Consider the following 13,306-nt stretch of genomic DNA (forward strand, 5'->3'; position numbering starts at 1 on the left):
TCTTGTTGTTGTTATTCCTTGTTATTATTTGGTTTTCTTGAGTGACCAGGTAGTGACTTTGGGTGCAGGTATGGTTAAAGCAGCAGCCCCAGAGCTGCTCTGTTTGAGGAACGTGGGGTGTAAATTCTGGGACCACTGAGAAAAGACAGCACAGAATAGAAGCCTGCTCACTTTACCCCACTCATATTAAAAGTTATACAGGCTCAGTTAAATCCTTTCCAAATTACATTTTCAGTCAAAATCATGCAACTAAAAAAAAAAAAAAAAAAAAAGCCCATCTTTATTCCACTCGATGCGGTATTTTTAATATACTCAATAATGGAACCATGGGCTTTAGAATATTAAAAATTATGCTTAGAGGAAAAGCTTGTGCCGCATAAATCACATCACCCCGCAGCCCAGCCCCAGAAAGGTGCTCTGCTGCTGCCTGCGCTCCTCAGCCCGCATCCAGGATCAAAGACAGCTGCGAATCAAAGAGCAACGCCGCCCCCTGCCGCACGCCCGCCTGGCTAACAGCCCGCAAACACTGCTCTGTGCCCGGATATGGAGCAAATTCTTTCAGAGGGCAAAACTGGCACCATCCGGAGAAGGCAGCTTGTCCCATTCGTGTTAGAAGGGCCAAAGTCTGTAAGCATTTGTCCTTCCAAAATTTGCAGTTCGTCAAAAGACAAACTTGGAGAGACTGACAAAATGTCCACAGTGTAAAAAATAAGGGGGGATTTATGTGAGATGTTAAGAAGAAATTCTTTACTGAGAGAGCAGTGAGGCGCTGGCACAGCTGCCCAGAGAAGCTGTGGTTCCCCGTCCCTGGAGGTGCTCAAGGCCAGGTTGGGTGGGGCCCTGGGCAGCTGAGCTGGTGGGGGGCAGCCCTGCCCATGGCAGGGAGTAGGGCTGTAATTCTGAGGTGGTAATTTTTAAGCAAAAGGGAACTTAAGATTTAGAGGATGTGGTAGGTAAAGGTAAACAGCTCGTAAGAGGAACTCTGTAAGAGTTTTGTTGTTTTATGTTCCCCATACATTAAGCTGGTAGAGGGGATGTTTCTCAGCTTCCAGGCCACTCTTTGGGCTGTGTCAGACACCCATTGTCACATCACAGAATCACAGAATGACCAGGGTTGGAAGGGACCTCAAGGATCATGAATCTCCAACCCCTCTGCCACATGCAGGACCACCAACCTCCCCATTTAATACTAGACCAGACTGCCCAGGGCCCCATCCAGTCTGGCCTTGAACACCTCAAGGGACAGGGCATCCACAACCTCTCTGGGCAGCCTGTTCCACATTCTCCACAAAGATGGAGAGGAGAGGCCAAACCCAGGCACTGTGTGATGTTCTCAGCCTCCTTTTGGCTTTCAGTGTTTCATTCATCTAGAAAGCTGGAATTGGATTCAGTGATCCTTACGGTTCCTTTCCAACTCAGGATATTCTATGATTCTATCACAGAATCATAAAATCTTCAAGGTTGAAAAAGACTTGTAATATCATCCAGCCCAACCATCCATATATCACCAATATTTCCCACTAAACCATGTCCCTGAATACAACATCTAAATGCTCCTTGAACACCTCCAGGGTCGGTGACTCCTCCACCTCCCTGAGCACCCTGTTTCAGTGCTCACCACTTTCTCGTAGAAGGAGTATTTCCTAACATCCAAACTGAATCTCCCCTGGCACAACTAGAGGCCATTCCCTCTTGTCCTATTGCTAGTTACATGGGAGAAGAGGCTGACTCCCACCTCACCACAATCACAATTCATGTAGATATGGAGAGCAATAAGTTGACTCCTAAACCTCCTCTCCTTCATACTAAACAGTCCCAGTTCCTTCAGCCACTTCCCATAAGACTTGTGCTCCAGACCCCTCACAGCTTTGTTGCCCTGCTCTGATCACACTTCAGCGCCTCAATGTGTTTCTTGTAGTGAGGGGCCCAACACTGAATGCAGTACTGAGGTGCAGCCTCACCAGTGCTGAGTACAGAGGGACAATTATTTCCCTGATCCTTCTGACAACGCTACTTCTGATACAAGCCAGGATGCTGGCTTCTTGGCCACCTGGGCACACTGCTGGCTCATGTTCAGCTGAGCACTGACCAACATCATCTTCCAGCCACTCTGCCCTTAGCCTGTAGTACTGCTTGGGGTTGTTGTGGCCAAAGCGCAGGACTCAGCACTTGGTCTTGTTGAACTTCATCCCATTGGCCTCAGTCCAGCTAGCCAGACTATGCAGATTGCTCTATAGGGCCTTCCAGGCAGATTGACATTTCCTGCCAATTTGGTGTCATCTGCAAACTTACCGAGGGTGCACTCAATGCCCTCATCCAAGTCATCTCAAAATATTGAACAGGACAGCCCCGATACTGACCACTGCGAAGCACTACTCATGACTGGTCACCAACTGGCTTTAACTCCATTCATCATCGCTCTCTGGGCCTGGCCATCCAGCCAATTCTTCCACCAGCAAATATTGTATCTGTCCAAGACATGGACTGCCAGCTCCTCCAGGAGAATACTGTGGGAGATGCTGTTGAAGGTTTTGCTGAAGCCTCAGTGGACTGACTCAACAATCTTTCCCTCATCCAACAGGCAGATCACTAGATCATAGAAGGAGATCAGGTTTGTCACGAAGGACCTGCCTTTCACAAACCCATAGTGGCTAGGCCTGATCCCGCAGTTGTCCCACACATACTGTGTAATCTCCCTCAAGATTATCTGCTCCATAACCTTACCTACCACCAAGGTCAAGCTGACAGGCCTGTAGTCCCCCAGATCCCAGATACAGCCCTTCTTGCAGATGAGAGTCATATTCACAGGCCTCCACTCCTCTGGGACCTCTCTGGCTGATTAGTAACACTGATAGATGATGGAAAGCTGCTTGGCTATCACCTCTGCCAGCTCCCTCAGCACCCTCAGGTGGATCCCATCTATCCCCATGGACTTGTGACAGTCCAGGTGATGTAGTAGGTCTCTAACTCTTTTCACCTGAAACACAGGGACTTATTCTGCTCCCTGTTTGAGACTTCCAAGTCAGAGGGTAGAGCACCCAGAGGGTAACTTGTCTGACTTTTAAAGACAGATGTAAAAAAAATACACATTTAAGAACCTCAGCCTTTTCCTTATCCTCAGTTCCCCATCATATCCAGAAAAAGGATAGAGATTCTCCTTAGCCCACCTCATACTGGTAATATATTTGTAAAAAAGCTTTTTGTTCTCTTTTTACTTCAGTGGCCAAGTTTAATTCAAGCTGGGCACTGGCTTTCTAATTTTCTTCCTATGAGAATGATGATCTTACTGGTGGTAGATTACCTTCTGGACTGTGACTTGCTTAAGGCTGCTCATATAGGAATGGCCAAGCATACTGCAAATCTTTTTCTTTTTTTTTTTTTTCCCCAATGCAAGAAATAAAATCCCACAGTCCAGTGAGCAAGGCTTGGAGGAGCAGGCATTAACCCAGAATCTCCTCCAAAGAAGCAAAAAGAGAGATGAATGGCACTAAAACTCAGACCTCCCACCTCCATTATGGCTGGAAAATGTGGTACAATAATGCAACAACTCATGGCAGAATCAGAAGTGTAGACAGTTATTCTGGTCCTGATATGTATGTATCCTCCTGTATGAAGGAGACAGAAATAAATAAGTCATTTTCACATTTCACTTTCCTACCACACAATAACCACAGCAGCCTAATCCCTGACTTTCTCCTATGTTCTCCCTAGCAGTGTAGCTTTCTGAGGCTTCTGGTGTTAGGTTTGAAAAGGGAAGGAAGCGGCTTTCTTACCATTTCTTCTTATTCCTTCTCCACTCTGTCTGGAGTAAAAAAACCCTCAGGTGCCATCCCACAAGGCCCTTCCCTCAGCAAGCCTATGGATTATAGCACTGTCATATGTCGCAACCACAAAACACAGAACACCCTATATGTACGTCTACTATGAAATAATTAATTGCATTATGCCTAGAATTCAAATCAAGTTTTGAACAGAAAAGCTATTAAATGGTTCAGAACTTAAAATTCTTCAGACAATTCTAAGGCAATAAAATGCACTCACAAAGTGTAATTGTCATGCATGGTTCCAGCTCCTACTCTGGAGGAGATTTGAAACCTCTGCTGATTGCTTGGCTTCTTCAGCTATGAAATGACATCACTTTGCCTGCTTCAGATGGTTAAACAATGGTTACATCCTTGCAGAGCCAAAGCCAGATTACAAAGAAGTTTATAGGAACACGCACTACGAGCAAGGCAGGCTTCACTGCTTCCAGCAGCCTGCAAGGCCTTTCGGAGTGTGATGCAAACAAGAACATGCCACCCAAACCTTCCCCAAAAGCCTCTGCCTGTGCCTGGTGCTGTTCCAGAGCCCTGCTGCTACCAGCACTGCAGGGCCTGCTCCTCTTGCACTGCTTGCTCACCCACAAAATCTACTGTTTCAGTTTCAAGTCCTCTTTCTCCCCTTCCTTTGAGATGTTTACATTATCCTTGTTACTCATGCTTGCAGAAGTGATCTTCTGAGGAACTATTTTGTACCAAAAACCCAATGCTGGCTTCAGGTAAAAACATATCTGTATTTCTCCAACTTCACAATGTCAACTTCAAGATTTTAGTGAGGTCTGGGGAAGATGAAGGAGTGAAGATAGCAAATTAAAATATGTCAAACAGGGGTCCCCCTTTGCAGTTTTTAAAGACCATTCCCAATTCTTATCTACATGCTTTGTTATTATTTAAACCAGCAGACTAGAAATAAAGCCTCAGACAAGGTAGAACTACTCTTCCTCCTTTTCCTTCTGCAAAAAGAACTTAGAAACCATCTCCAGGCCTTTCAAGCCAAGTATTTTTCACTAGAATCATAGCTGTCAGATCAGGCCATCTCTTTATTTCCAGAGCAGAAGTGTCTTCTTGTATGTGCTTGAACATCATGTTCTGCCCTTACATCTACAGGAGATAACCTTTCTTTGCCTCTTCTTGGTCATCACAATTCACCAAGATGTGGTGGAGGTGATAGAGCAACACAGAGGTCTGGGAAGTCAGATTTCAATGTGCATTTCCCCAGATCCTATGGCTTCTGGGTGAGCCATAAAAACATTACCCTTCTCTATGCATTTGGCCTTTTACCTACACCATGGTTTATTGCACAGATATTTCATTTGCAGAAGGCATCAACATTGTGAGTTTGGGTCATTAAGAATTAGATTGACTGGGTTGTTTTGTTTTGTTTTTAAATTGCTACTTACCTGCATAGAAATTCTGTAGGATGTACAAAGCTTGCATTGGGTCTATCTGAGTGGCTTTGAATTCCTTCCATGTCAGATGATCAGACACCACCTCAAAATGTTCCTTCTAAAAAGCTCTGGAAGTTCACTTGCCACTATCATTCTAAATAAAGGTAATGACCAGGTTGGTTTTGTTTTGTCCTCTCTTCACCAAGATCCTCCCAGTTCTGACATAAAAAACATATTAGGTGGCAGCAGTGAAACACTCTGACTTCATTCACTAAATTGAACATATACACCAACAATTCAGAGTTATAGGGCCAAAAGTAGCAAGTAATTGCAAAAAAAAAAAAAAGAAAAAAGAAAAAAAAAAAAGAAGAGTATTTGAATACCATTGATTTATTTGACATTTCTTAAATGAAAGTTGAAAATGGGAAGGCCTCAAAACTGCAGTTACTAAACAGATAAGTCTGAGTGGGAGTGAAGTGGTTGTTCTTTACCAAGAACATGTCAACCAAGAGAGGGAGAAATTAAAACACAAAGCAGGAGTTCAGCAGAGAAAGACATGTCTGTTCACCATTGAATCCAAGGCCTTGTTCAAAGTTTATATAAAGAGGTGATGGTCATCTCTTGTCTATGTTATGATTTATCATTTCTTGGGTCTCCTGTCTTTCCTGGGCTAGATTACTCGCTGTTTTTTGTTTTTGTTTTGTTTTTGTTTGTTTGTTTCTTGTTTTTTTGTTTCTTTCTTTTGTTTGTTTTTTGTTGTTTTTTTGTTTTTGTTTTTGTTTGCACTTCATTACTTAAGTACTATTGTCCTATGTTAATGTCTTGGAAATAAAATTTAAAGATTGTTCGACAAAGATTCAGGTAACAGCAAAGACTTCAGTGATTCATATTCAAAAATATATAATTTTCAGATGCTCATAATATGTATTAAATTCTTGGTTACAGCAAAAGGATTGTAATATATAGCATCACAGTGACATATCATCAAGCTGTTACAGTGCAGTTTATTACAACTGTGTAAACAAAAGTAAGTATTTCTGCAATGGCACTCTTCATGAGCCAAATCTCAGCAGAAGCCAAAAGGAACTCTTACATAGAAAAGAAAATCCCAAACTGAAGCGCAGTACATGAACTTTTTGAATTGTATGAACTAAGAGTAAACATCTCTTAATTACGATTTGGGAATGTTAATGTCTGCAGAAGATATTCACTAGGAAATAAAAATAAGTTATCATGAAATGAAATCAATGATGATTTCCCAGAGAAATTTACTTTGGGTGTAAATATCAAAGAGCAATGGCAGTACCTTGCTTTTCCGGAAGGGAAGTAATCAATTTGATTATAAGACAATGTATATTCTGTAAACTGTAAGATAGTGTTGTATTTTTAAATAATTAGCACCTGAAATGTAAATCTAAGATTTAAATATCTCTAGTAATTTTTTGGTCATGCGTGAGTTATAGCTTGCTTGACTGATACAACTTTGCCAGTGTAGTCTTAGTGTCCTATGAGGTCATTTTAATGAAAGTATATATGTCTGGATTCCACTACATTTTATATGTATGTGTAACTTCCATACAGAAGGCTTTGCATATGTTCAAGCTGTAGGAATGAGACCTCACAGTAGAAAAAGGTACAGACAGAGCAAAGAGGTTGCACTTAAGAGCAAAAAATAGAAAACCTGGAATACGTAATATAGTTACAAGCTGGTATCTTCAGTTTACATAGAGCTACGAATTTGCTTGTTTAGAAAAGGACATCCAACATGTGTATTCTCACATGCTGACACAGAGTTCATGCAAGCTATCACAAAAAAGAACAAGTTAGAAACTTTTACCCCTCAGAAATGCTGCATATACTTCATCCTCAGATAAACTGAAGTCTCCTCAGAAACAACAGGACCTAATGTGCAGATTGACTCAAGCAACATGTAATTGCTTCTTCTGCAAAGAGAAGTGAGCAGCAGTACCCAACAGGAAATTTCATTGAATTGTACTTCACTTCAAACAGTGTTAAGTCCAAACCTAGGTTCATTTGTTACAAAGCAATAAGACTACGTCTAAAGAAAGGTTATTTTCTTGGAGGAAGGACATTTTCTTCATAGTAGCCTGGATTTACTACGTTTCCAGGTGGATCGTACCTAGCTACCACAAATGTAGAACCATCACTAGCAGACGCTTTTCCAACTCCCATTTTCTTTGTGCTCTTCCAAACCATTGCTGTGAAATGACCTGAAGAGAGAGAGAAACATATGCAGATGTTTTAGGTACTAAATCTATATTATTCCTTCAAACATATTGAGGAGGATGGGGAGAAAGAGGCATACAAAACTGTTTTTTTCTCTACCAGGAGAGCTCACTAAAGGTATGGGAAAAAACCTATATCTGGCATTTTGTCTTGAACAAGCCTGCTCTGACCTGGTTCCGTATTAGTGTTCTCGGCTCCATGTGCTATTCCCAAGTAAGAATATATAGTAAGAGAATCATGAAAGAAGGACTTTGATGAATAATTGATATAAAATTCCACAAAGACATTATGGTGCTTACCTCCTGCAGTAAGAATAGCAGTTCTACCATTTCATCCTTCCCTATCATGTCTGCATGGAGAACAATTCAAGATAATTCTCTTTGTTGCTGGGTTTTTGTTTTTTTTTTTTTTGTGGCTGCTTCTGCTTACCTCTAATGGCCATCCCTAAGCTGTGTTATCAGTTGTTCCCCCTATGCACAAACAAGCACCATGGGAGAAAAGCAAGATTTTCTTCATCTCAAACAAGCTTCGTTGTATCTCTTGCTCTATTATTATTCAAGGAACAATGTTCTTACGTTCACTGAGCACTGGGCTGATAACACGCAGTCAATGACCCGTGGCTGATCTCCAAATTACAGCTGAAGTAATCTCTGCAACTGTAGTGATACATCTTGGCAGAAGACACATGCCAGTGTAAAGAACGATGCACTGTATTTAGTGACACACATATATCATTTCAATTCAGTGCTTTTTACAGATTGATTTGCCTTAAAAACAAGGTGCCTTCCAAAAATTTTGGAGTTTCAGAAAAAAAAACACAATATATTAAAAAGAAAAACCATACAAATTCCAAACCTTCCTCATTTCTCACAGATTCTTCTACCTTTCTATCAGTTTCTAACTTAAAAGTTTTGGGGAAATTCTAATATTGTTGTCCTAAGAACAAGGTAGATTTTCGAAAACTATCAAAACAAGCACAGCAGGCAATTTCTTAAAAGAAAAGCCTGGTTGTGAAGAGGAGGTGATCAATCTGAACTTACCTGTCCCTGAAGAAAACCCTGGGTGTTGAAAGCTGTAATTCTTTATTTCACTGTACCATCTGTCAGCAACATCCTTCCCTGAAACACAGAAGAAATGTGGAATCAGGACAGGTAACACAAACACAAGAACATAATTCACTTATAGTCTGACAATTTTCAGGTCAGATGTTTGGACAGATTTCTTCTCTGAAAGAGTGGTCAGGGAGAGGGATGCTCAGGAACGTAGCTGAGTCATCCTCGCTGAAGGCATTCAAGAAATGTTTAAATGTTGCACTTAGAAACATGGTTTAGAGGGGAAATATTAATGATATATGGACGATTGGACTAGATGATCCTGGAGGTCTTTTCTAACCTTGGTGATTGTATGATCTTCAGTTAACAGCTGGCAAGACCTGTACAACCCCAGGCACAACTTCCAGGCACACTTACTGAATGAGAGTTTTTGAAATGTAGGTAACACGATATAGCAGCTTACATACCAAATATTTATTGTTTTGCAACAACTGTTGCTACACAGTTACTAATCAGTCTGTTTTTTGTTAACCATCTCATGCCATCAGTTTCTGGAGTTCTCAGCTCCCTGATACAACCACAATCTATCAGTTTCTTCACTGAGGTGCAAGGGACATAGCCATGGTTGGCACAGGCTGGCTGAGATCTAGGGCAGCAATGCAATGAACAGGTACAGAAATAGGACCTCTGTGGAGAGGTGCTCTTTGGATAAGATGGACCTGAAGAGGAGCAGAATTCTGACACCAACAGCTCAGTAAACAGGACCCACAAGCCAATTCTCAGATGTACTTATAACTAAATAGGGCTGAAGGTAGAAAAGCTCTCAGGCAAAATTGGTCAGTGTGGCACAGCATTTGGACTTGGATGAGCATAGATCCATGCAGTCCTTAACAAAATGTTTAACCGCCTGGCAATTTAACACATGGAGTCCATGGTTTGTGTCTGCCCAGAATCTTCTATAATTGTAAGCCTGGAAGGTAGCTGAAGATGCATCTCCCCCATCTTGGATGAGTGTTCCTGTCATTAGGTTTCTACACACCACTTTCAGCAGCTCCTCCATCTTGGAACAAGTTTGAAAAGACTTCAGGGAGCCATGCCAGGTTTTCTGGCAAAAGAGCATAAGGGCCTTTACTACAGTGAGCCCTCCCATCTGTCGATCCAGATGTATGAAGATGTTCCTTCACAACTCCCAGCAAACCAAAATAAAATGACACTCCTTACATCCTGTAGTTTTATACATTCCCATCAGCATTTCATACTTCAAATTTCTGACTGGATTTATTCTTCTTAATGGCTTTACACAGCACCTGAGCCATTGTGAATTTCCACTCTGAGCTCTCTAGCTCAGGGTACTACATCTCCAGGAACTGGTACTGTATGGAGATCTGTGCCCAGCACTGGCTCATTTCATCAGAGGTGTTCATTGATCACAGCTATACAAGGATCACAACTACAGCCAGTGGCATAGTGCTACATGTCTGTAGGTTTCTAACAGTAACATCTACCAAAGAAACAACCCTATCTGCTTTTGTTGAGCTGTTTAGGAACGTGATAGACGCGAGCAGATTCTGACAGTCTGCAATGAATCTGACTGAACAGACAGCACAGAGGGCAGAAGCTCAGAGCAGAACTTGCAGATGCACTCAAAAGTCAAGTATCACGTCTTTTCCATTACTGTTTCTTAGGAAATTCTTGTCTCAGACAGGGAGGGGGGAGGAGGGAGCAGGCTTTTCCCTGTGCTACATCAGTAATGAAGTTTCTGCTTAGCATTCCAGGAAGTATAACGCAAGGCCAGTTGATCCCAGAGCAAGCTGCCAAAGCTGTCAAGACTACCGTCATGAAGAACGCCGGTCCCTGGTGGACCGTTGGCTGCAGAACCACAATGACTCACAGTTTGCTATTTCACAGCAAAAAGTCTCAAACTTGCGCTGTTCCTCAAGTCAGACGCTGAGCTGTTAACCTCTTTAGACTTATGAGTGCAATCTGCTCAATTGATGGCGTTGTTAGCCTGGCAGCCTGGCTGTCAGAGCTGTCACTTGAAAGAAAATACTGAGTGAATTGCCATCGCTGAGAGGTTTGCGAACTGGAAGTTCTAGGAACTGATCCATAGCACACTGCTTGTTAGGAATGAGGCTCACTTAGTGAGTTAGTTTATATTTTCTGCATAAAGACATAGCAAACATGTTTTGATTCCTGAAGTAAATGTTCTGAGAGTAACAACAGGTTCCTTCATTCTCTGCTTGCCCAGTGCCAAATAACAACCAACCCCAGAAGACCTGCTTAATGGCTAGAGTCTGTAAAGCAAATACAACACCTGCTCATTTGCTACTCTAAGTAAAGCTAAAAGACTAAAAAACATGCCAAGAGCAATCTGTGTGTAAGTCAAAGGAAAAACAAAAAACATACAGTACAAAAGCTAAACAAATCATTGTTGAATAGAAGCACAAAGTGCTTCAGCAGATATGTCAGACCTTATAGAGCATATGCACTTTGTATATACAAGTGCTTAAGTGAATACACTATGCAAATGAACTTTTACAAATATAGGACTGCACTTTCAGTGCTACTAGCACTTTACTCTCTCCTGCAGTATGACATAGCATGAAGAGTAGTCCAAGAGAAAGTCAATACCACGCTGTCTACTGTAGCTCTAAAAAAATGCATCTAGACTCTGTGTGAGCAAAACTTAAGTTCAACATAATGGAAAGATTGCAAGAGGCATAGAAGTTTTTACAAAGATAGATACATACATACATAATTTAAAGAATGCTATAATGTGAAAATCTGATAACACTTTAATTCAGAGAAGATGGCAATGGCATCAGGTAAAAGAATAATCCAGTCCTGCTCAAGAAGGACAACAAGCATAGGTTTGTAACACAATTTACCACGTGTTAATTCCCAGCCACGGTGCCCAAAAGCCTACAACTTATTGCAGGCGAACAAGAAAGAACTGTTCAGTATAATAACTGGTACACATGCAACTATGGGAAAACTGCCGTTAGCCCAGTGACCCCTGGGCTTCCCAGGGGCTGGAGGAAATAAATAGAAAGAGGCCAGCACAGCAGTCAGCAGAGCACTGAGTGCAGCCCCTTCAATAGCAACTTGCACCCTCAGATGTGCTGGTTCAGAGAACTGACCACAGTATTTCCATTTCAAGTTATTACAAGATGTGTGATGCAGTTATACTCAGAGCCCATTATCCTTGCACTGGAATTTTTCATTAGAAACAGTGCTCACTCCCCAAAAAGTCTCCTCCATAACAAGGTTTGATTATTGTTCAAAATGCATTTCAAGCAGAAGGAAAAAGAGCAAAGAGATGGCACTCCCATCCATCACTGCAGATTCTGGCAGAAATGATGGAAGTTTAGTTCTATCAAAACCATGCAGATCTGTCCTACTACTAGTGCTGCAGTTCCTCTTCTGGTGGCAGAGCCAGTTACTATATTACTTTTTTTTTTTTTTTAAACATCCTTCCTGTTTGCATTGTTGTAAACCACATTTACAGTTTCGACACTTTTTCTATGGAAACGTAGTTCAGCTCCACCCTACTAACAACAACTGATGACCTGCTTGGTTCACTTCCCATCAGGCTGAATCTCACTCTCATAGGCTGCATCAGGACTAAGGAAGAAGGGGAGCCCAGAGAACTGGGTGTGCATGGATGAGAGGGTCTGTACCAGCAGCTGGATTGGAACTGCAGCTCCACGGGTTTGTACATCCAGCTGCCAGCAACTGGGAAGACTGGGATACGGAGGCAGCTAATGGACAGACCAGGTGTCTGAGCCCAACAGCTGAAGGCACTCAAATTCCCATTACTGGGAAAAGAATATATTTTATATACATTATTTTATATTGCCAACGATATTTTATTATATATATTTTTAAGAATCCACTGTTGGAAATAAATGCATACATATCATTTATACATATTCCAACAATAGATGTTTGCCCTGATGGGTCAGAAAGAGCCACAGGATAAGGCCGTTGATGCTGTTCATGTAAATATTGTCTGTACCTGCCCGTGTTGATCTGTGTGGCCACCTGCACATACATATATATATGTACACACTGTCTATGCATGCATGTACATGCATCCTGGGCTCCATCAGAAGAGGGGTATAGCCAGCAGGGACAAGGAGGTGATTGTCCCTCTCTACTCTGCTCTCATGAGGCCCCATCTGGAGTACTGCATCCATGTCTGGGGCCCCCAATACAAGAAAGATAGGGAGCTATTGGAGAGGGTCCAGAGGAGAGCCACCAAGATGATCAACTCCCATATGAAGACAGGCTGTGGGAATTGGGCTTGTTCAGCCTGGAGAAGGCTGTGGAGTGTGTGCAGCCTTTCAGTGCTTAAAGGGAGCCTACAAACAGGAGCGAAGTCAACTCTTTGAAAGGATAAATAACAGCAGGACAAGGGGAAATGATTTTAAGTTGAAGAAGGGAAGATTTAGATTGGATGTCAGGGGGAAGTTCTTTACAGAGAGAGTGGTGAGGTGCTGGAACAGGCTGCCCAGAGAGGTTGTGGATGCCCCGTCCCTGAAGGTGTTCAAGGCCAGACTGGATGGGGCCCTGGGCAGCCTGGTCTAGTATTACATGTGGAGGTTGGCGGCCCTGCATGTGGCAGAGGGGTTGGAGCTTCATGATCCTTGAGGTCCCTTCCAACTCTGGCCATTCTGTGATTCTATGCACACCTGGGAATATTCTCTTGCCTCACCGACTGCTTGGACCCAGGAGCGCAAGGCTGTGTCAGCCCAACTGTATTCTGCTCACCTAATGTTGAATTTCTCTGTGGCCACTC

The 13,306-nt window shown here is 42.4% G+C and overlaps 1 protein-coding gene across 5 annotated transcripts in view; it reads right to left on the reverse strand.

The window, feature by feature from the left end:
* Positions 1-5,580: 5,580 nt before the first annotated feature.
* GLIPR2 (GLI pathogenesis related 2) overlaps positions 5,581-13,306 on the reverse strand; it is a 32,825-nt gene continuing 25,099 nt past the window's right edge. For all 5 annotated transcript variants that reach the window (XM_085220645.1, XM_010708675.4, XM_085220647.1 and 2 more), the window contains exons 4-5: positions 8,494-8,571; positions 5,581-7,437 (exon numbers count right to left, since the gene is read on the reverse strand). In XM_085220645.1, the coding sequence (XP_085076771.1) occupies positions 7,277-7,437; positions 8,494-8,571 (239 nt within the window). In that variant the 3' untranslated portion in view covers positions 5,581-7,276. The remainder of the gene's footprint in view (positions 7,438-8,493; positions 8,572-13,306) is intronic.

This window comes from Meleagris gallopavo, chromosome 3 (genome assembly GCF_905368555.1).
Source record: "Meleagris gallopavo chromosome 3, MGAL_WU_HG_1.1, whole genome shotgun sequence".
Classification (NCBI taxonomy): Eukaryota; Metazoa; Chordata; class Aves; order Galliformes; family Phasianidae; genus Meleagris; species Meleagris gallopavo.